Genomic DNA, 20,423 nt, shown 5'->3' with positions numbered 1-20,423 from the left:
TTGTCCGATTTTGCTCAATTTGGTATCAAATTAAAGGTTTTGCAATTATCTACAACTTTCTAGAACATCAGAAACCTCTAAAGCCATTCCTTGAGGACGAAAAATGCGAAAAACTCTTTTTGTGAAACAAAAATCCGCCATTTTGTGTTCTAGAGGTGACCTTGAAAATCATTGAGATATATGTCAAATTATAGCTTATTTCAAGATCTTTCCAAAACTAGTCACGAAATTTCTGTAGGTTTTATAGAACTAGAGATATGTCTATTTTTATGCATCAAATTGCTGAATTTCACAAAAAAATTCAACTTTGCCTAATAGTTACTGCTCAAAAATCAATTTTAACGCATAAATAAACTTTTCCACGTTGTGGGACACCAACTCTTATAACTGGACGCGTTATGATTGACTTTCTATTAATTTGGGACCCCATATTATGGCGCAATTTTCATCTCAGCCATTTGTCAACACCTCCCCACGCATTCCTGCGTTATGCTAACGTTCCCGCGCGGAACAGCCCTTTTCGATTAAGGTCCCATCCGATGGGCGGCTATAAATCACATGGGCCTGCAGAGGTCCCGCCGATTGATTGATATCGCGGATCACTTGAAGATTGACTGCGTGCTCGAAAATTGACCTCCACTTTGATCACATTCTTGTATTGACGGAGATGAAAAAGAAATTAACGTGGCAAAAGTGAGTCCCGACGATCGATGGCCATTCATAAATCAAATGTGGGTTGACAGTCTCTTAAATTGCGCGCTCCAAAAGCCTCACGAGGGTTCACTCTTCTATATGGAGATGTGGGACGACTTGGAAGTTTTCAAGCAATAAAAAAATCTTTCTCTATTCCCCATTTTCTCGATTTTAATGCAAATACCCTCCGCGCGGCACAATTCAGGCCACAAATACATCGCGGTGAGTCCTTTTTCGCGCATGGACACGTGTGTAGTGTAAACGCTGTCCCGGAATTGCATGCAAAATAAATGCTTAATTGCAGCATAAATTATGTCAGTGTAAAGAATAAAAAGTGAAATGTGAGATATTTTATAATTATCCGCAAAAGTGGAAAAGATGGGCCATACAGAGAGCTATTTTGGACATTTTAAATTAATTATTTTTTTTAGTATTAAAGAAATTAAAAAACTATATAAATATTTTAGGTAATTATGTATTTCATAGGTCGAAGGTTGATAAATTTTATGACATTATTCAATTATGTATGTAAATAAGATTAAATTTTTATAAATTTAATTACAAAATATTTTTAGTGACGTAAGGAAAAATTGATGTCTCTTACACTCTATGCACAGATCATCTTCACGTTTTCTTTCTTTAGGCCATAGGAATAGGGGATGTGATAAGGTCTCTTCAACGTCCTCTTCACGTAAATTCTCAACGTTCTCCTCGTGCAGCATCAGAATATTCTCTTCGATTTTGGATGAGAATTTCCTAATAAATTCCTGTATATTCAAAAGAAATTGAACCTACATTTTTTTATTCAAGAACGAAGTAGAAAATCCTTCAAGTTAAACCAAAGATATGTTTTTTTGTACTCTTGAAGAAAAGAAAAGACTAATTTACTTGCACGTCTATTTCTCCGCAAGAATCACGTGCAATGTCAATCAAATGAAGGGAGGTTTTGCTAATTTTGTTGATGTTTTTCTTCCACATATTTTAACTTTTATTTTTTTTACCGCAATATTTCTTCCTCCTGCGCCAAGGATATCGTCAGGAAAATTATTTTTGACGGGATGGTGCACGGGCGTCTCCCGATAAGGGTGGTGGCTCATGCGATGTTTTCAGAGTTCTCGTCTTGGAGTTTTGACATGATGATTGGTGATGGGAGTTGACGCAAAATCCACAAAAATGCGTGTTTTCTCGGGATCCCTTTGCTCAACATCAAATGATATATCTTTCGCCTAGCACTTGCCCATGAACCTACGTGCGGCAATTTTTTTTATTTGGCGCGACTGGGTCCTCCTTTTTCCAACCATAATATCGATTCGACTCTTACGTGATGTGGAGCTGTGAGCGCTCTATAATTACGCAGGTATAACACACTTCCAGAAGGTGAGCAACGGGATGTATTCTGTGGTAGCCCAGGCACAAAGAGAGGAGCCAAAGACGAAGAAATGGTAAATAGTAATAAAGGGAAATGTAAGTCTCGGGGTTTGTGCACGGGAGAGACAAACATCGTCAAATGGGACTGGTGGAGGAGCGGATGTGCGTCCATTTGGCCGCGGCGACGCAGGAGGGGAAGTTTTATGAATGAAATCAAATGCTATGTGGATGACTATTTATTGCATGTTCCCGGGGTGTGCGGGTTTTTGTGGCCTGGGCCACAATCTAATGACCACCATCCCGAACGACCATGGGTGCCGATGATGAGGCTCAAATGAACATAGTCCCAGACCCAACACCCAGAGGCCTCCTTCCAGCAACTCATTGGACTTAATTGATGAGTAGCGTCTTATTAATTATATGTGTCGTTGTTTCAAGAAACTCTCTGATGCTCCTTTTTTTTCTCTTTCATCTTGCTACAAAAGTACCTCATTCACAATTTTTTGGGAGAATTCATTCATAAAGTCTCTCCGCATTAAAGCCCCCTAAAGCATAAATCCCCGTGCGCATATGTTTCAGACACAAATCAATTTGTCCATTTGATTTACCGCACTGCCCGCAAATTGACGGGAAATTCAGGGATGGGAATTCAAAAGCAAAAGTCCTGGGAATTTATTTCCAAGTTATGATGAATCGTATAAAAGGATTTAGCTATCGTTTCATTCCTAATCAAGTCATATGATATTTCAGTCAAATAAATTATGCAAGAAACCAAAAGACAATTTTCAATCTGATTTGATTCAATAATGAAAAAAAATCAAAATAAAAATTTAAAAGAAAAGGACTCATCTTAAGTAATACGATGATCTTTGCGTTTGACGATATAAGATCTTGCAATGGTCTTTTGCTGTAATAGGAAATTTTCGCAAAATTTGATTTCTCATCTCAATCAAAATTTTTCAATCCATTTAGATTTGTAGAAAATAAAAGCTTATTAAGTTATTTTTATTCATTCAAAGTATACAAGAAATTTTTCTTAAGTCTAGTGCTTACAATGAAAACTATAAGTAATTTTCTGAGCTGAACTTTTTATATTAGCTTTTGGGCTTACACCCCACTGTAAGATTTTTTCTATATTACTAAATCTTTTAAGATCCTGCAAGATTCTTTAATTCCTATTCTATCATGGGTCAACAATTGACCCTTAAATCAATTCCTCTCTTCGCAATGAGAGCAAAACATTGAATTTTCTCAAAGTTCTTGCAAGTTTCTCCAAACGCGAGATCCAGGAGAGACGGCCCAGGAGCAAGAAAGAAAAAAATGAATTCCACAGAAATAATGAAACCACATCGACATGACTTACAATTCGACGGGAGAATGGAAGTGAATACAACAACAACAAAAAAAAAGAGAAGCAAAAAGGAAAAACACAAAAACGCAACGTATTTTTCTGAAAATTCTCAAACAAACTTCAACACGCGATGTGGTTTTGTATTTCTACTTTTTTTCTCTTTGGCTCTTTTGCTACATAAAAATGTAATTCTGTTACCTTTTTTTTCACCTCTCCTTCAATTTTATTTACACGGCGAAACACAGTCTCAGCTATGCTTGATTGCTGTCCTTATATCGCCTATGGCCTCTTGTTTGAACTTTTGCCTTTGGGATCACCTCTTGCGCCGCAACTTGGTGGAATTGGATGTGCTTCGGAAAGCCCCTCTTCTCATGCAACAGAAAACAAAAGGGAGTTTCTTCTTCTCTTAAGCTTCTTTGTGTCTTCTTTTAGAGTACACGAGGAGAACTTCTTACTGATCAATTTGTGAATTTTTATTGACAAAATTTACTTTCTTCTTGTTAAAAATTAATTTGCACCACCCGGCAGACAATTTTTTTTTGGACGAAAGACACATACAGGAGTAGTCTCATGTGGGGACAGTTTATAATTTGCCGCAGGTTGTGAATTTTTAATTTATCGGAAAATTTCATAAATTAGTAATGACAATATTGTCGCATAATGAAGAGACGATGCTAAGGGGTCTTTATCCGGAATAAAAAAATTGCATGTTCTTTTTTTTGGCAAATATTCGGCAAATGTTGAAAAAAACTTAATTATATAATGACCGAAACGCAATTTAAACTGACGAAATGCATTATAAACAAACGCAATTGTAAGGAAAGATATGGAACTTTTTAAAATTAAAAAGAAATTAAATTTAAATAGACCAGGAATTTTTTTAGGAACAACCTTAACGCAATTTAAGAAGAAACTAAATTTTATTAAGCATCAAACCTCGTTTTAAATTAACTAAATATTTTTTAAATAAACAAAATGTAATTAAATCTGCAAAATATTCAGATAATTTTCAAAGATTCGCCAAAAACTTCCAAAATAATTGAAAAATAAATCCTAAATATTTCCCAGATATTCCCCCTTTGGCCATGCTGATGCGCAGTGTTGTTTTCCAGGAATTTTATTACATGTTAATTAGTCCAAATTGCTTGCTAAAAGTTTCTCAAAGCTTTGAAAATTTCAAACCCAGGAGTCAAATGAAGTAACTTTAATGAATATTTAATGTTTCCTCTAGATCATTCACCTTTCGTTATTTTTCCTAAACTTTTCTCTTTGAATTTTCACAGCTTTTCCCGCTTCCCCATTGATTTCCAATCTTTTGATTGGAAAAAGGAATGCCAGGGAGTGTGCCTATTTGTCTGAATGAAATTCTGTGCGGATTTTTCAATGTAGGGGAGGTCTAAATGGCAATATATAGGTAGAGAGGATGGCACACGGGCTTGCCACAATGGAAAAGTTTTTTTCCTCATTGCAGTGCTTCAGGGCGGTAGGGGATCTACGATGGATATTTCCCTGCCGTTGGCCAAACTGTCTGAATGACCGACTGTCACGCCATTTGAGAGCGAGGATTGCACTGGGGAGGTTCCATTTCCGGCCGGATTGGCGGCAAACACCAAACAAACGTTCTGTTTAGGAGATTTGTGCGGACACATAGCTTGCGCCATTCCGTGCCGGGGATTTTACTTCTCTTCGGGCCATTTCCTTCCTTTTCACTGCACCCCCTGTTCCCCTCCTGCCCCAGGGGAATGGGGGAGGAGACGCGCCGGGAGAATACCCCAGACAAATGGACATTTAGGAGTCGTCGAAATATGTAATTAGATAGCGCCATCAATTCTTGAATTTCCATCCAGAAAAATATATCTCTCCGTCGGTCGGCAATCATCATCAGCCCAGACCACTTTGGGTTGTGTCTCTTCTGTATTTATTAGGTTTTAGGTACACTAAGAAAGTAACTCTCTCGCAGGAGGTGGAAGGAAAATCAAAAGGGACGCAGTTTCATCTCCCGATGATGGCATTTTTTGATAAAGCCCCCGGGGCAAAACCATTGAGCGCCAGTCGGGCTTTTTCTTACTCTTCGTCTGACCCTTCTTTTTTCCCAACTCTGTACCCACCAATTCCACAGAAATACATCGCCTAAAAAGATCTTCTACTGTGACGCGAATGGCCCACACCCCAAAATCACTCCACATGCACTTTTATTAATGATCAAAGGCCGGATATTATGGGAGGAAGATGGAACTACAAAAGAAGCTCTATCATTAATTGGAAGTTTAATTACAAGAACTCCATTGAGTGATAAAAAAAGCAAAAGAATATTCAGTGATTGAATTAGAAGAATCACATATCATTTTAAAATATAATATTATCATTGATGGACGTGAAAAACTCATCACAAATAGCTTATTAGACTCTAAATGAATAATATGCAAAGATGGGAAATAATCATTGAAATGGAAGCCGTAAATAATAAAAAAAAAGTTATGCAAAGTATTTGGGAAAAATGAAAAATATTATATTTAAACTATTCCATTTCAATCATTCACATAACCCAAGAACACTAGCTTGTATAAGGGGGATCTAAATTATTATTTACTATTCTTATAAAATAAATTTCTCAAGAAAATCATTCTTGATCCTGAAAGTCTTCTTATCGCGTAATGCTTGTGCTCCAAGATTTTTAGTAGAACAAATAATGTGATATATAATATAATAAGATAATAATAATATTTTATTTCTTCCTTAATACAAACTAGTGTTTGTGGGGATATATAATAAAATATAAGATGATATACATACATAAGTAATATGCTGAAGAATAAGACGGATAAAAATTATTTGAGAAAAAAGTTTCTTTGTTTGTAAAATCATTTTCCTATAATAATTTATATATTAACCGCAATGAACAAAAAATAATTTTGACTTCATCTAAATTTTATCAAATAAATTGATTGGAAATTAATCAACAAGTAACAAGTGATATAAAGAAGCTTTTCTGGGGGGCTAACAGAGCGTGTTTAATAAGAAATCAATTAAACTAATTTGATTGTGGTTGAAACAAGAGGTTCAATTAGCCTTGTTGACATTCCTCAAATTAATCCGATTTCAAAATATTACTCTTCACTTTTCGTAATGAAATTTTGTGTGTGTTTTATGAAGAAAACAACCGAATCGTGTAAATTGACTCAATTACGATTTAATGAAGAAGTGCATGGAAATTGTAATAAATTCCTCCACTCTTGGCCGACATTCAACACATATATACAATATACCTTCGAGAAAATCCATTTGAATTTTCAATTAATACCCAATTATCGTGACAAGAATATTATATGGGTAGATGGTAGCAAAACAAAGTGGAGATGATGAATAATGTTTTATAGAGAGAAAAAAAAGGCGAGAAATACTTTTATGAAATTTTCTACTTGTCTGATCACCTTAATATCTTCATAGACAAGTCCATTTCCGAGAAATGCTATTTGGCGAAGAATCAAGAGCGTGTGCAAATAATTTTCTAGGCTTTTACAGTGAGAAAAAATGCGCGCGCGAAAAAGTGCAGGCATTTAGCACGTTGCGGGAGAAGACATTGCTTGGTCTCTGGTGGCGGAGGAAATATCGGATAGTTTGCACTTCTTCGCGTCGTAATTGGTATGAATTTTCCCATATAAATTTGTCTTAATCAGATTAAAGTGGATGGTGTCCCATTAAAAAGTCATTCATCATTTAAATTGCATTATTTAAACAATTACGCGAAGCAAAATTGCTCAATTGCAGGAGACGGTGCGAGTGTCTTGCGCATTGCCGACCCCCCTCTTCTACTCAAGAAGTCTTCCAAAAGAAGAAGCCCGCGTCCGTGATTAGATTTTCCACCCAAGAGAGCCCGGTTTCAGCACTGAATTTATGTCTTATCACAGCCCATCGTCCCCTTTAGCAGAAAATTGACATGATGTGACGCCAATTTGCATTCAAGGCGCATCCATGGTGGAGATCCTCCACCAGCAGCTGCAACACTTCCACCAATACCTTGACCAATATGTCTTTTTCACTGCGCCGAAAGAAATAAAAATTTTTGCAACAACTTTTTGGTCCAACAAAAAAATTAACATCCCGCAGAGACACAAGAAAATTCAAAAAAAATGTCGCTCGAAAGTGTGACTCGTCAAAAGCAACGGAAGGTGGTTACTGAATGCCTCCTCGATGGTCAAGTGCCACAGAAGATGGTGGCAAAAATCGTGGAGAGAAATATCAAAATTGCAGGAAAATTGCACAAATTGATTAAAATTATACTCACGCAAATTTCTGACCAAGCCCTTTTTGGTGAAAGAACTTTTTATATCAGACTACCTTCTCAGAATTCAAAGAGACACGAATTTACAGTGAAACCTCGACGTGGGGCATTTTATTCATTTTAGGAAAGCTTCTTTGATGATGATGTGCAATTAGCTTTACAGTTTACTACAGCTATCTATCGTAAAAAGATATTTGGATCTCAATAAGAAGTACAAACTGATAATTTTCCATCCGTTTTTCTTGAGATTTTCAGAACACGAGCCTTCAACGCATAGACTTCATTTAAAACTGTAAATATGAGTTCGATTTTGAGAAAGCAAATTTTAAAAGAAAAATAAATTAATTAAATAAAAAAGATATGTTTTTGAGAGTAAATTATATTTTAGTCTTAAATAAATTAATGGAGTGAAGAAGCGGAAGAGGGGCAAATGGTAGAGGTAAACGGGTAGAATACCCCAATAGAAAAAAAAATTAGCAAAATTGAATAGGAAAAATATAAGAAAAGATTGAAGACCTCACCTCAACCAGAAATGGTATACCAACTAATTATCTCACGTTAAACGAGGTATCACTGTAAAACAGTTTAAAGCTTAAAATTGTTCTTGCTGATCGCATTTTCACTCTCATTTTCGAATTGACTTTTTTTATCCTTATTGACCATGTCTAATAGTTGTTTAGCAAGATTCTCTTTGGGGAAAAATTAGTGCCTTCCTGTGTGCCATCCATGTGCTCCAATGGACCCAAATAACGGGCAACGCGGGCAATATCTGTAAGAAAATTGTCCCTAATGATCACTTAAGGATTTCTGCAACATCACTTTTGTGGCGATGTTGAGAGCATAATTTTGCTACTTTTGTACCGTTAGGCGGAGTTTTTTTTTGCCATATTGTAAAAAAAGGGAGTTTTATTCAAATTTCCAGTAGTTATGAAGGGATGTTCGGAGGCTGCGCTGCATAAATGAGAAGCTCGCGTTTGAGCGCGCAGATTTTAATTGCACGACTCTAATTGATGGGCTTGTAGCCTGAAGGGGGATGGAGCGTCAAAAAAGAAATCATAGAAAAATCTGACAGAACATATAAAGGGTTTTCGTTTTAGATAGATGCTTAGGGCCGCCGAAAAAATGAGCAAACACAGGCTGAAAGAACCGAGAAATAGAGAGCCTCGAGGGCATATACTATACTGAAGTGATCCCGGGCAGAGGTCCGAGGTCCTGATGGGAGGGCGATTGCAGGGGCGATCGAGGATCCACTTTGGCGGCGATCGGATTGATACGTGATGGAATTCAGCATGGAAACAGACGCAGAAAATGCTGAAATTTCTGAGAATTGTAGACGATGCGTCTTGGTGATCGATGAGTGCAATTTGTTGATCTTAAAATGGCGTTGATTTATGGAAAAGCTGCGCGATCGCGTGGTTTTCCTTTTGGGCAGCATTCGCGGTGGTGCGCGCGAAAGTAGAAAGAGGACGGCCTGTTGTACAAATGTGGAACTGTCTGCTCTCAATTCTGTCCGTCTGTATATTCCTCTGCGTTTCCACCTCGATTTGCCGCACAACATTGGGCCCCCAGCGGCACCGAACATCGGCGGGACGGGAGAGGATCGCGATAAAAATCGCTGCTTACATGCCCACCGGCCATTTTGCTAACATGGCGTGTGGCCGGACTTGACATCCACCTTTTTCCTCTCCTCGTACCATAAATATATGTAACCATACATATATCCTGCATTACTTATATGTACTTGGTGCATAATATACAACCATTTCACGATCGATCAATCGAATCTATCCATTCGATCAGATGTCACTAACTGACGCGTCTCGAACACATCGTCCATTGCCGTGAAGTGACTTTGCGGATGTTCAAAACAACAGTCCGGCACTTTTCACTCGACAAGATCCCACAACCCGCAAGCTGTGAGGGGGCAAAGCCAAGGCGAGGTGGAGAACTGACATTACTTTTCGAATATTTTAAACCATTCATGAAATACCTCCCCCTGATAATGCATGATCCCCGATTTAAGAATATAATACTGTATAGATAAATATGCTAAAGTAAAATGCATTAAATGGTGTTTACCTTTGAGTATAGAGTCTGATTAAATTATTTTTTCCTACCGAGAGATTTACGAATAGATTTATGTAGTTCCCAAAGGAAGCAAGTAGATTTTTTTTGTGAACCCCATCCCTGTGTTCTGAAGTCTTTGGGTCTATATTGACCCACGTAGGACCAACAAAACCAGTACATTGTTTATTAAAGTGAAAAATCGAATTATAAAAATTAACAGAATTTGATAAAAGGCGTAGTGTGACAAAAATAAATTAAAAAACTATTACACGATTTGGAAAAATATAACTATTTCTCAATTCCTTTCTTTTTGAAAAACTCAACTTTCAAAACAAATTTTTACAAAAAAAAATATCTATTAATTTTCCGGAAGAAGATCATGCCTTTCCCGAAAATCAACAGTTTCTAATGACTTGCCCCTTACATCGTGCATAATTTGTTTTATTGCTGAAAAAATCTTTGCAGTATAGGTCCTTTTTCTAATTTTTGACTGATTAAAATAATTTGTAATATAAAAAAAAATATGTACCTAAATTTATTTTTCTTGATTTTTTAAAATTCATGATTTTATAATATTTCAATTTTGATTCAAATTGATGCCTCCTATTTCTTTATTTTTTTTTACAAAAATTATCTCTTGCAAAAATTTAATCTAGACTTTCGCAAACTTTTCCAAATCAGTGGTGGATGTTACGGGATTTATGCACTTTGTCTGTGTCGTCTGTGGCTTCTGGGAGTTGTTCTTCATTCTCGCGAGAGACCCAAAAGATTCTCGAGCGGAGATCTCCTCGAAACGGTAGCCCTGTCTTAATAACAGGTCTCTATACCACAAACTAGTAATTATAAATTTAAAATTATAATCATTTTTCAAATCGAGCATCGTCAGTTGGTGGCTCTGGGAGACCCCAATGTATTTTACATATTGCTTTATCTTAACTTGTGTTTGGGATTATGCATTCTTATATGGCTTTGCCTTGTTGTTTAAATGCCCCCAGAGGTTTGGGGCTGGGGAGTTTTCTCGTGGATTCCTGTGAATAGTGGGCAATGGAGTGAATTTCAATGGGAAAGATGGGGAAGGAAAGGAATTGAGAAAGAAAATGTTGACGAGGAATATTTTTAAATTTGAAAATAACGGACTTTTGTTCATTCTATATTTCTGCGCGATTTTGCCTAAATTGTGGCTATAAGGAAAATGAAATTCAATGCATAATGACAGACATTTTTTGACAAATGTCAAAGTTGACAGTGAATTTTGATAAATGTCAAAAACACAAGGAGTTATCAATAGATTTTTCTTTAGTAAATTTTTATAAAGATTCCGTAAGAGATTTTTAATTTGTATAGATAAAATTACAAGTTTTATAGCAATCTTAATAAATTTATCGTGATTTTTGAATAATTTCCCGTAAGTTCAGTTGATTAAAAGTAATTTTATTTCGCACTTAATATTGACGTATGAATTTGCAAAAAAATGTTTCTCATGTTGTTTATACACAATGTTATAAAAAGTTCTTGAAATTCCATTCTTTCGCAGTGAAATAATCCTGGTGGGAGAACATGAATTTAAGCTTCATCCCCTTAATCCTGAAATATTTTCTACTAATAAGTTTCCTGATTGTCTTTGGGGTCTTCAGCTTTTTCGCGAGACTCCTCTTCGTTTAAGAAACGAAAAAAGTTTGTGTTATCATTTTTTGTTTCATTTTTTTTTGGCAAAGAGTTTGAGAATAAAGACGATGTGAGGGCCATCCCGTATGAGTTGAACAATATTTTTGTGAGATAAGACAAAAAAGGGGTAACTATCGAGATATGTAGCCTCCTTATCATGTATAGTTGTTGCAGCTTCGTCCTATTTTTTATTTACAAATTTTCACATCATTCAGCATTTTCTTCTCACAATTTATTTATTTTTTCTTCTTGATGAAAACACTAATATATTTTATAAAGCCCAGATGGTCACACAATATGATTACTAATACAGCGAATAGGGGTGATAAAGTCATGGAAAAGATTGTGGGATCATAACAAGGCGATAATGCTGTCTTTGTCGAATTTCTTTCACATCATCTTATCACTTTTCCTGGAAATGCGATAAAGATTTTCTTTTAAAACACCTGAAATTCTTTTTCTCAATTCATATCATTTTTTATTCTTCTCATCCATTTTATCAAAAGCAATTAGTCTTTAAGTGCAGGGGCTACTCATTGCAGAAATCGATGTTTTCTTTTTTTCTATATTTTTTCTTTTACAGTTGATAATGGATGAATGAATGGATTTTACCTCGGTGTGTGAGTTGAAAGAGTATCAAAGTAAAAAAAAAATTAATAAAAAAAGAAGAAAGCTCTCTTAATAATTTTTAATGACATTCTGGAAATATTTTGTTTATTTCATCAGGTCTACAATAAATAAAAAAGTTTTACATTTTTAAACTCAATTCAAATTTTACTTACCATTTATTTATTTTTTCTACAGAAATCACTATTTATTACACGTTATGTAGAAAATGATTTTCAAATCTTTGTTGGAAAACTCCTCGGGGGGCAGTTATAAAGATTTACTTTCTTTATAATTTTTTTTCAATCAATAAAAGGTCTACTGTGGAGACCCTTTATCTCTTAAAAATTACCAATGTAGATTAAACTGTTCACCTGAAAATTATTTAGTTGTGTTCTGTATATAAGTAGAATTTTGTTTTGTGTATGTTTAGATATTAGTTCTGTAATGAGTACCCCTTAATGTATTGAATGTAATCAAAAATATATCAATGAAAGTCTCCCCATTCGAGGCAATTTAATGTCTTTGTGTCTCTTTCAGTTGATTTCTGTGAGAACAACAAAAGGACACGAAGAGAATGTGAGGGAAAGCAAAAGGAAGCAAAGAAAAATTATGGCTCAGCGAGTACTGAGGGATGCCCTGTACGAAAGGCAGTATCCTAGTCTAGACTTTTGTAAGAATATCCTATTTTATTCTTTATAAAGAAAAAAAACAACAATTTTAATCGCTTTTCTTCCGCTACAGCCACTCGTTCCCAGTCGCACTCGATTAATTTAATCACAGAGGACTTCCTCTCCGGGTACCAGCACGATGGACGAATGTCCGTCATTAGGCGCTTTTTCTGCCTGTTTGTCACCTTTGATTTAGTCTTCATAGCCCTCCTGTGGCTCATCTGCGTCATGGTTTGTCTCACGAAACAAAGCGCGATGATAACGACCGATAAAAGCTAACGTGGCCACACGATGTTTCTCACACAGATTACGGGTGATAACATTTACAATGCACTTCGGACGCAAGTTCTTCACTACACCATCTATACATCCCTCTTTGACATTGTTATGGCTGCCATTTGTCGCTTCGTGGTCCTCATTCTCTTCTATGCCATCCTTTACATTAATCACTGGATCATCATCGCGGTGAGTTTGAGCTTTAAAACATTTCCTTATACGCTTTTAGGAAGTATCGATTTTTAATTAATTTTCCTAAAATATTTCAAAATCAGAGCTTTCAAAAGAATTTTTAAAAAAACGTTAAACTTATAAATTTCTTGATAAACTAAGATAAAAAAAACTGCATTTCTTTGATAAGAATTTATATTGACGAAGGGATTCCCTAATAAATAAGTAACTCATGGCATGAGATTAACGAATTGTGAGTCAATATAAATTACTCTCACATTTCTATGGAAATATTAAAATATTTTAAAGATGAAACTAAATCTTAGAGCAACACTTTTTGAAAAATATATAGGATTTGACGTTTCAAATCGGCCACAGAAATAAAGAGAAACATATTTTTGGCGGGAAAAATATTTTGGTTTAGTGTTCATCCTGCACCTGTTCAGTAGGAGAGACCGGGGCTAATAAAGTCACTTAAGGGTTATGATATTTTGAGCTTTTTCTAAACCCTTAAATGACTTTTTTAACCCTGGTCTCCCGTAGTATTTTGCCAGTCAAGATAAAGTGTTCTGTGTCTGGGTGTCGCGTCTACATGTGAAGATGAAATTGCTCAAGAATTCCTGAATGCGACCGTATTCTCTCACACATCAGAAACACAAGGTACACGTAAGTTCCTTGTAAGTTCTAAATCGTCAGGTATTTTACAATATCAAGTAAATATTTATATATACATTCAAATTTCAATTGTTCAAAGGATTGGAGGATAAAAGAGAAATCAGCGCTTTTCAGCCAACTTCTATGCTGGATCCCCGCAATATTGTTGTTTCTGAAACAATCATGCTCTGTGTGACCCGGGAATTTTCCAGAGATGATGGACTACGATAGTGATATTTCCTCTCATTGTAATCCAATGGATCCTCCACTTCCGGACTCAATTGAGCAGTCTATGGTGGAAGATCAGCTCACCAAAGATGATCCAACTATCCGAAAGAAATCAGCAGAGATTTCACTATTCAAACGAAAAGTGTCAAACCTTCGGAAACAGATTTGAAAAAAGGAACGCAATAATCAGAAAATTCAAAGCCAAATTCAACGTAATGAAACAGCAAGTACAGGAAAATGCTGAGGCGAAGAGGATTTTCGAAAATTTGAATGAGTTGGGGTAATCACTCTACTCACCTAAAACGTACAATTACGTATGATCACAGTTCCCAAAATGTTTCCCACACCCCAGCACGATGGGACGTTGGCTGAAAAATGTTGATTGAAACCCGGGATTTTCTCAAGACGCGTTTGAAGCAATCGCCAAAGCTCAGCAGACATGTACAACATCTGTTCATTCAAGTTTCGTTTGACGAAATGAGTATTCGCCACCAGACCGAACGGCATAATGGGAGAGTGAAAGGAGTTGTAATCTGTGGAATTAAGTCTGAGTTGATTGAAAAACAGTCGCAGCCAAAAAAATCACAAATCGCTACGGAAGTGCTGGTTTTCCTGGCAGTTTGCATCAACGGCACATAGAAAATTCCTCTGGGATATTTTCCATGCCCAATCTCACTGGGGAACAAAAGCATCACCTTCTTCAAATGTGTCTAACAAACCTTATTGACACAGGGAGGGCGAAACAAAAAAAAGCCGTAAGTCCCTTCAGCGGCCAGAGGGACTTACGACTTTTTTTTGTTTCTCCCTCGCACAGGAGTTATAGTGACTGGAGTGGTTTATGATGGAGCAACAGCAAACCTCAAAATGTGCAAGCTACTTGGAAACAGGTTGAGATTAAGAATCCTAAAAAGTTTTCTTTGTCATAAGCCAACGGTCATTTGACTTCGAAAAAGTCTCAATGGAGAACACTGATTGGAATGAAGAATAGTTTTCAGCTTAAGTAAACAATGTAGAAAAATCCCTTTTCCCACGCTGACCGGTGAAAAAGCGTAAATAATATTGTAATAGAAAAGATATTTGATTTTTTTTTACTTATGAAATAAATAAAAAAGACAATAAAAATTTCAAAAAAAAATAATTAAAAAGATTTTTTTCAGTAAAGCTTTACTTTATAAGTTTAACATAATTTTTAGATATTATTAATTTTTAAGTTTTCATATTTTCAATATTTTTTAGGCCTCAACATCAGGCTCCTGTGCATTTCTTATATCCAAAGTCTTTGTCTACGACGTAAGTTGATTTTTACAAGCCCTACAAGCAAAAAACTTAATGAAGAACTATTTGTCTTACAGTGGGCAGATTCTCCCCAGCCAGTCTTTCAGGTTCTCCTGATTGTGATCTCCTTCGTGATAGCCTGGGGTGAGGCATGGTTCCTGGATTGCCGCGTGATTCCGCAGGAGCAGCACGCACGCAGCTACCTGTCTGCCATATCTTCCACCCTAGACGACAGAGGGCCTCTCCTGGCACCATTTCTTGCAGCCTCCACGGGTACAGGTCGTCACACCGAGAGTATAGCCAATTTCTACTCTCCATACGAATCCATCCACAATAGTGATGATGAAGGAGACAAGGTAAGAAGAATTCCAGAGAGTTCTATTAAATATTTATTAACGAACATTTGATATTCAATCAGCTCCCAAATCTCTGGGTTTTCACTGAGAAATTCAGTTGATCCGGGACTTTAGGTTGATTCAATACGAAAAAAAATGTCGTTTAAGAGAGTTTCTTCTTGTTTGGTGAAGAAATGTTGGAGGAAGAATAAAACCACGATGATTAATTAATTCTTTTGTAATTATTTCCAGGATGAGGAATACAAAAGGATGGCTCTGGAGTGTGTTAAAAAGGCCTACGAGCTCATTGAGAGTGGAGATTGGGAAGTAGAAAAAGTAACACCAAGTTCAGATACAATTCAAAGTATTAAACGTGATAGATTAGGAAAAGTTTACAAATTAACGGTGAGTTTCTTCTTCATTTTTTTTCTCTCTATAAAACTTTCATTTTTACCTCCCCAAAATAAAACCATTTTCCCAAAAGAAAAACAATTCAGAAGTTTAATTCAAGTTATTTGCTTATTCAATTGATTCAAAGAAAAAAAAAAGTGAAAATTTATTCGTCAACTTAGGAATAAATTAGCACTGAGAATGAGAGGCAGAATAATTCCCTTGTAGAAGGAGAAATAATTTCTGTGTATCATTGGATAAAATGATAAAATATTGCCCATTGATTTGGAAATGAGATACATTTTGAAAGTTCTCCAGTTTATCTGCAAATACTGCCAGTGATTCAGCAAAGAAATTTTACGCCAAATCGTTACAGTACTTGGTTTTAAAAGTAGAATCAATGAGAAAATAAGGAATTCAAATTTCATCAGAATTTTTCTAAAGGTATCTGAGAATCACGAATAGATTCATGAAATTCTCTTAACATTGAAATGAATTCGTGAGATTCACGAGCTTCACGAATCATCTCAAATAATTCACCAAAGAATTAAAGAGTTTCTTGAGATTAACAATATAATTTAAGAGATTCTGCGATTCCTATAAAATTAGGAGATTTACAATAGTCTCAAAATTTTTCAAAAATTATGTTTTATTACGGCTACATTTCTTATTCTTAAAATAATTTTAATGTTGATGACTTGTCTCTTTCCTTTTTCTCTTAATTCTAAAATCTTACATTTTGCTGCAAAACTCCTTTAGGCAGGAACTGTATGCTTTCAAAATCTCAATCCATGCATGAATAGCTGAAGATTTCTGAAATATTTTCTCCTCCTTCTTCGGCAGGGACGTGTGAATACTAATGCGCAAAAGCTCGTTGAGGATCTTTTTGGGAATATTGAGGAAATGCCCAAATGGAATCCCACCCTGCTGGAGTCGCGAATCATCCACCGCATCGACCCACGCACAGATATCTCGTACCAAGTTTCAGCTCCTGGTGGGGGTGGTTTTGTCAAGAGTCGGGATTTTGTGAATTTACGCTCGTGGGAAACATACGAGGATGGGCGTTTGGTGCAGGATGAGGATCAGTCTCTGTATCCGCGTGGGCGATTGGCCACGGTGCAGGAACAGTCTGAGGGTGAAAGTTCCGTGAGGAGTGAACCACCACCGAAGGCACGTGGAAGTGAGGATGAGGCCTTCCAGAAGAGAGCTCCCATGTCACTGAGTCAGAGTTTAGGGGCTAAGAACTTTGGGGGTACGCCGAGGCATTCAGGGCAGGAGAATATGGATGATGGGGGTGAGGAAGCAAAATTCAGCGATGCTCAAGATTGGCCAAATAGATCTCTGCGGGTGTATGTAAGTGCTGCCGTTGGGGTGGATTATCCTGGGTATGCTGCTACGTCGAAGTATGTGAGGTAAATAATTAATTTTGCTTATAAAATATATATTTGAAAATTTTCTAAAGGATTTTATTTATTTTTTCAGGGGTGAAAATCTGATATCATGCTACGTAACACGTGAGATTCCTGGTGATGAAGATTCGTGCATTTTTGAGTGGTTACTGTGTCTGGATCTAAAAGGCTACATCCCCAAATCTATCCTTGAAGCTGTAAGTCAATTTTTGCCATTTAAATTAAGGAATTTTCTTTTTATTCTCGTGACTTTTTCATTCTTTTTAAGGCCTATACAACCATGATGCAGGACTTCATGAAGTACCTTCGGAATTACTGCGAAAAGGAACCCAAACAGATGGATTAAGTGCCTCAGAAGACATCCAAATTTTTTCCAAGTTTCTTTTCCATTTTTCACAAGATCACAAAAAAACGAGGAACAATCCAAAATTTTAGTGGTACTTTGTAATGACAATTTTTATTGATATACCATGAGTGAACATTTCAAAATGATTGTGATTGCATTAAAATATGTAATAGCTGTAGTGAGGAGGGATGGGGATGTAAATGCGTGCAAAGAAGGGTTAAAAAAAGAAAAGATTTAAGTCATAATTAACCATCCAAATATAAACATTTTTGCAGAAGTCTATTTACACCAAGAAAATCATTTTTTTTATATGAGTTTATCCGCTAATAAAATAATAAGACTTTTTAGTTTTATTGCAATACAAAATGCATTAAAAATGTTTTTTTTCTTTACGTTAAAATTTTTGACGGAAACTGTCCTTAAAATCATGCAAAAGAGGATGAAATTCTTTTTTGTAATATAAATTTTTAGGGAGACATTCTGATTAAATAGGATTTTCTTCCTTTTTTTATTAACAATATTTTGTGTATGAATTTTATATTATTTTATGTTTGTGGGTTGTGTTGTTTTTAAACCAGAAAGCCGTTGCGGTGGATGCTCGCCCCAAATTGGAATTTATTTTCACTTCTTATCCTGCGGGAACCACGCTCCACACGCTTCCAGGGCGATCTCACACATTGCCGACAAAGCCTTGCCACCGGAATCGTAGTCAACGACATTCCTTTTCCCGAAGATACTTCCGTTGAATGGGGGCTTCCGGTAGGTACCCTCAGCGGAGTGCATTGCAATGCAGAACACACAGATTAGTACGAAAACAGCAAAGAGTCTCTGGCTCAGCATTTCTGGGTGATGAGTGCCTGTTGAGCTGGGAGTACACACTTTCAAGGGAAAAAAACCACAGAAAATATCCTTATATAGCACACGAGCCGTTGGCCGGTGAGACACAAACTGTTGCTCCATGGAGGAAGCTCCTGATTTTATATCCGCATCCTTCGAATTGCGCAATGGAATGGACTGCGTCGTGGGATTTTGCTTCATCTCCTAAACACATAGTGGGGGCGTTGAACTGCTCATACTGTGGAGTCTAAATAAATTCAATTATTTGTTCAGTCCATGAAAATCTTCAAGCTAGCCAGTGCTTTGCATATTATTACAGAATTGAAAGAAAATTCTCCAATAATGGTCAGTTCATCAAGAAACACCCAAAACTCACTGACGATCCTAGTAAACATAAAGTATCATGAAAATTTTTACCCTAAACTCTATAATCTTAGCCACGAGCAACCAAAAGCTACCGCATGGTCTTAAATAAGAACCCAGATCTCACCGTATGGAGTGCTCATTTAGTGATGAAACAGAAAAGAGAAAAAGCGCTCAACGTTATTAAATTTGAAAGAAAAGATTTCAACGAACTTTACAATAATTCAGTTTTTTTTCTTTTTTACTTCAAAGAAACAGGCAAAAATGTATTTTTTTTATTCTTTGTTCACAAAATGATTTTTCAATCCAAACTGCTTTAATATTATTGTCTTTTAATTCAATTTGCGCCAGTTCAATTGTCCTCCTCTGTGCCACTAGCTTTTTCACAGTAAATAAAAATCCCACCAAAACAAATTCATTCAGAATATCCATGAATAAAAACCGGAAGTCATGAAAAATTGTCATTTTGAAGAGAATGAATAATTCACATTTTCATTGAGATTTAAGGAGAATTTCCACGCATCAGTAAAGTTTAAAGATCGCCTGAGGATTCGTGGAAATTTCTCTTCCCAATTGTGTCGACTTGTGGGAAAATTTAATCCCAGGAGCAATTATTTTTCCTATTAATACGCCATAAAATCCCCGGATGAGAAAGTAACTCAATTATGTGGTCAATAGAGTGTTTCTCCTAAAAGGTTTCTAAATTATTGAATTAGTACGTAAGAAAATATCTATCCCAGTTCCACTGCCATTTATCCCTCATTTTGAAATATGAATTTATTCCGTTCCCGTTTGTGTGCTAAAGAAAATCGGTAAGAAAGGGGAACATCTCCTTAAAGATGGTGGAAAATGTTGTACCGCAGCGATGTAGAGGAATTCCTCCATGCCTCGATGAAGATTCGCACCTCAAGTGATTGTTTACGCTGCGAAAGATAATTAAATCGACCGGGAATGAAAAAGGTGATAATGGGGGAGGTGCCACTCCAAATTACAATCAAAAATTCACATTTTACATCGTGGAAAGGTCACGGTGTGTCTCTGGAAATTTTTTACCACCCCATACGACCTCCAATTTCCACGGAGAGGAAGGGGGCACATGTTGACACACACACAGAGTTTCCAATCACGAAAAATTCAATTATGTCGCTGAAGAGCCTACGGTGTACCCACGCGATTTTGCCGCAATCTCTGTGTTTAATTGATATAAAATAGACACAAGGAGAAGCTTTTGTACTATTCTTACACTTTTTGGGGTTTTAAACGGGGAGTTTAAGCAATTTAATATGACTTGATTTATGACTTTTAATTCTATGAAGAGAAATTGTATTTTTTTTTGAGATGTCTGAATATGAAAATCAGAGGCTGAAGTTTTAGAAATAAGTTTAAAATTGATAAAAAAAAGGTCTCACAATTTCGCTCTGAGAACTTTTCATATG

General features: G+C 36.2%; 2 protein-coding genes across 4 annotated transcripts; one reads left to right on the top strand and one right to left on the bottom strand.

The window, feature by feature from the left end:
• The first annotated feature begins 10,996 nt into the window (after nucleotides 1–10,996).
• Nucleotides 10,997–18,164, top strand: LOC129793288 (steroidogenic acute regulatory protein-like). Of its 3 annotated transcripts, none has more exons than XM_055833121.1 (11): nucleotides 10,997–11,166; nucleotides 11,296–11,553; nucleotides 12,573–12,705; nucleotides 12,777–12,934; nucleotides 13,010–13,168; nucleotides 15,269–15,322; nucleotides 15,385–15,663; nucleotides 15,895–16,047; nucleotides 16,876–17,444; nucleotides 17,515–17,638; nucleotides 17,710–18,164. In XM_055833121.1, exons 3-11 carry the CDS (start codon nucleotides 12,645–12,647, stop codon nucleotides 17,785–17,787), a joined length of 1,635 nt encoding a protein of 544 aa, XP_055689096.1. In that variant the 5' UTR covers nucleotides 10,997–11,166; nucleotides 11,296–11,553; nucleotides 12,573–12,644; the 3' UTR covers nucleotides 17,788–18,164. The 3 variants fall into 3 exon arrangements, with proteins under 3 accessions (XP_055689096.1, XP_055689095.1, XP_055689097.1); XM_055833122.1 differs by having other exon boundaries at nucleotides 11,003–11,166; nucleotides 11,296–11,435; XM_055833120.1 differs by lacking the exon at nucleotides 11,296–11,553.
• LOC129793289 (SIFamide-related peptide) lies at nucleotides 17,880–19,241 on the bottom strand. Its single transcript, XM_055833124.1, has one exon. The coding sequence runs from the start codon at nucleotides 18,823–18,825 to the stop codon at nucleotides 18,409–18,411; it is 417 nt and encodes a 138-aa protein (XP_055689099.1). The 5' UTR covers nucleotides 18,826–19,241; the 3' UTR covers nucleotides 17,880–18,408.
• Between the last annotated feature and the right edge of the window lie 1,182 nt (nucleotides 19,242–20,423).

This window comes from Lutzomyia longipalpis, chromosome 3 (genome assembly GCF_024334085.1).
Source record: "Lutzomyia longipalpis isolate SR_M1_2022 chromosome 3, ASM2433408v1".
NCBI lineage: Eukaryota > Metazoa > Arthropoda > Insecta > Diptera > Psychodidae > Lutzomyia > Lutzomyia longipalpis.
This window is presented reverse-complemented; position numbering and strand designations above follow the sequence as displayed.

Bases quoted from the DNA above. Each gene is read 5' to 3' on its own strand.
- LOC129793288 (XM_055833120.1), top strand. From the start codon at position 12,645: ATGGCTCAGCGAGTACTGAGGGATGCCCTGTACGAAAGGCAGTATCCT. The intron at 13,169-15,268 runs GTGAGTTTGAGC...AATATTTTTTAG, and splicing joins ATCACTGGATCATCATCGCG to GCCTCAACATCAGGCTCCTG. The intron at 17,445-17,514 runs GTAAATAATTAA...TTATTTTTTCAG, and splicing joins GCTACGTCGAAGTATGTGAG to GGGTGAAAATCTGATATCAT.
- LOC129793289 (XM_055833124.1), bottom strand. From the start codon at position 18,825: ATGAAGCAAAATCCCACGACGCAGTCCATTCCATTGCGCAATTCGAAG.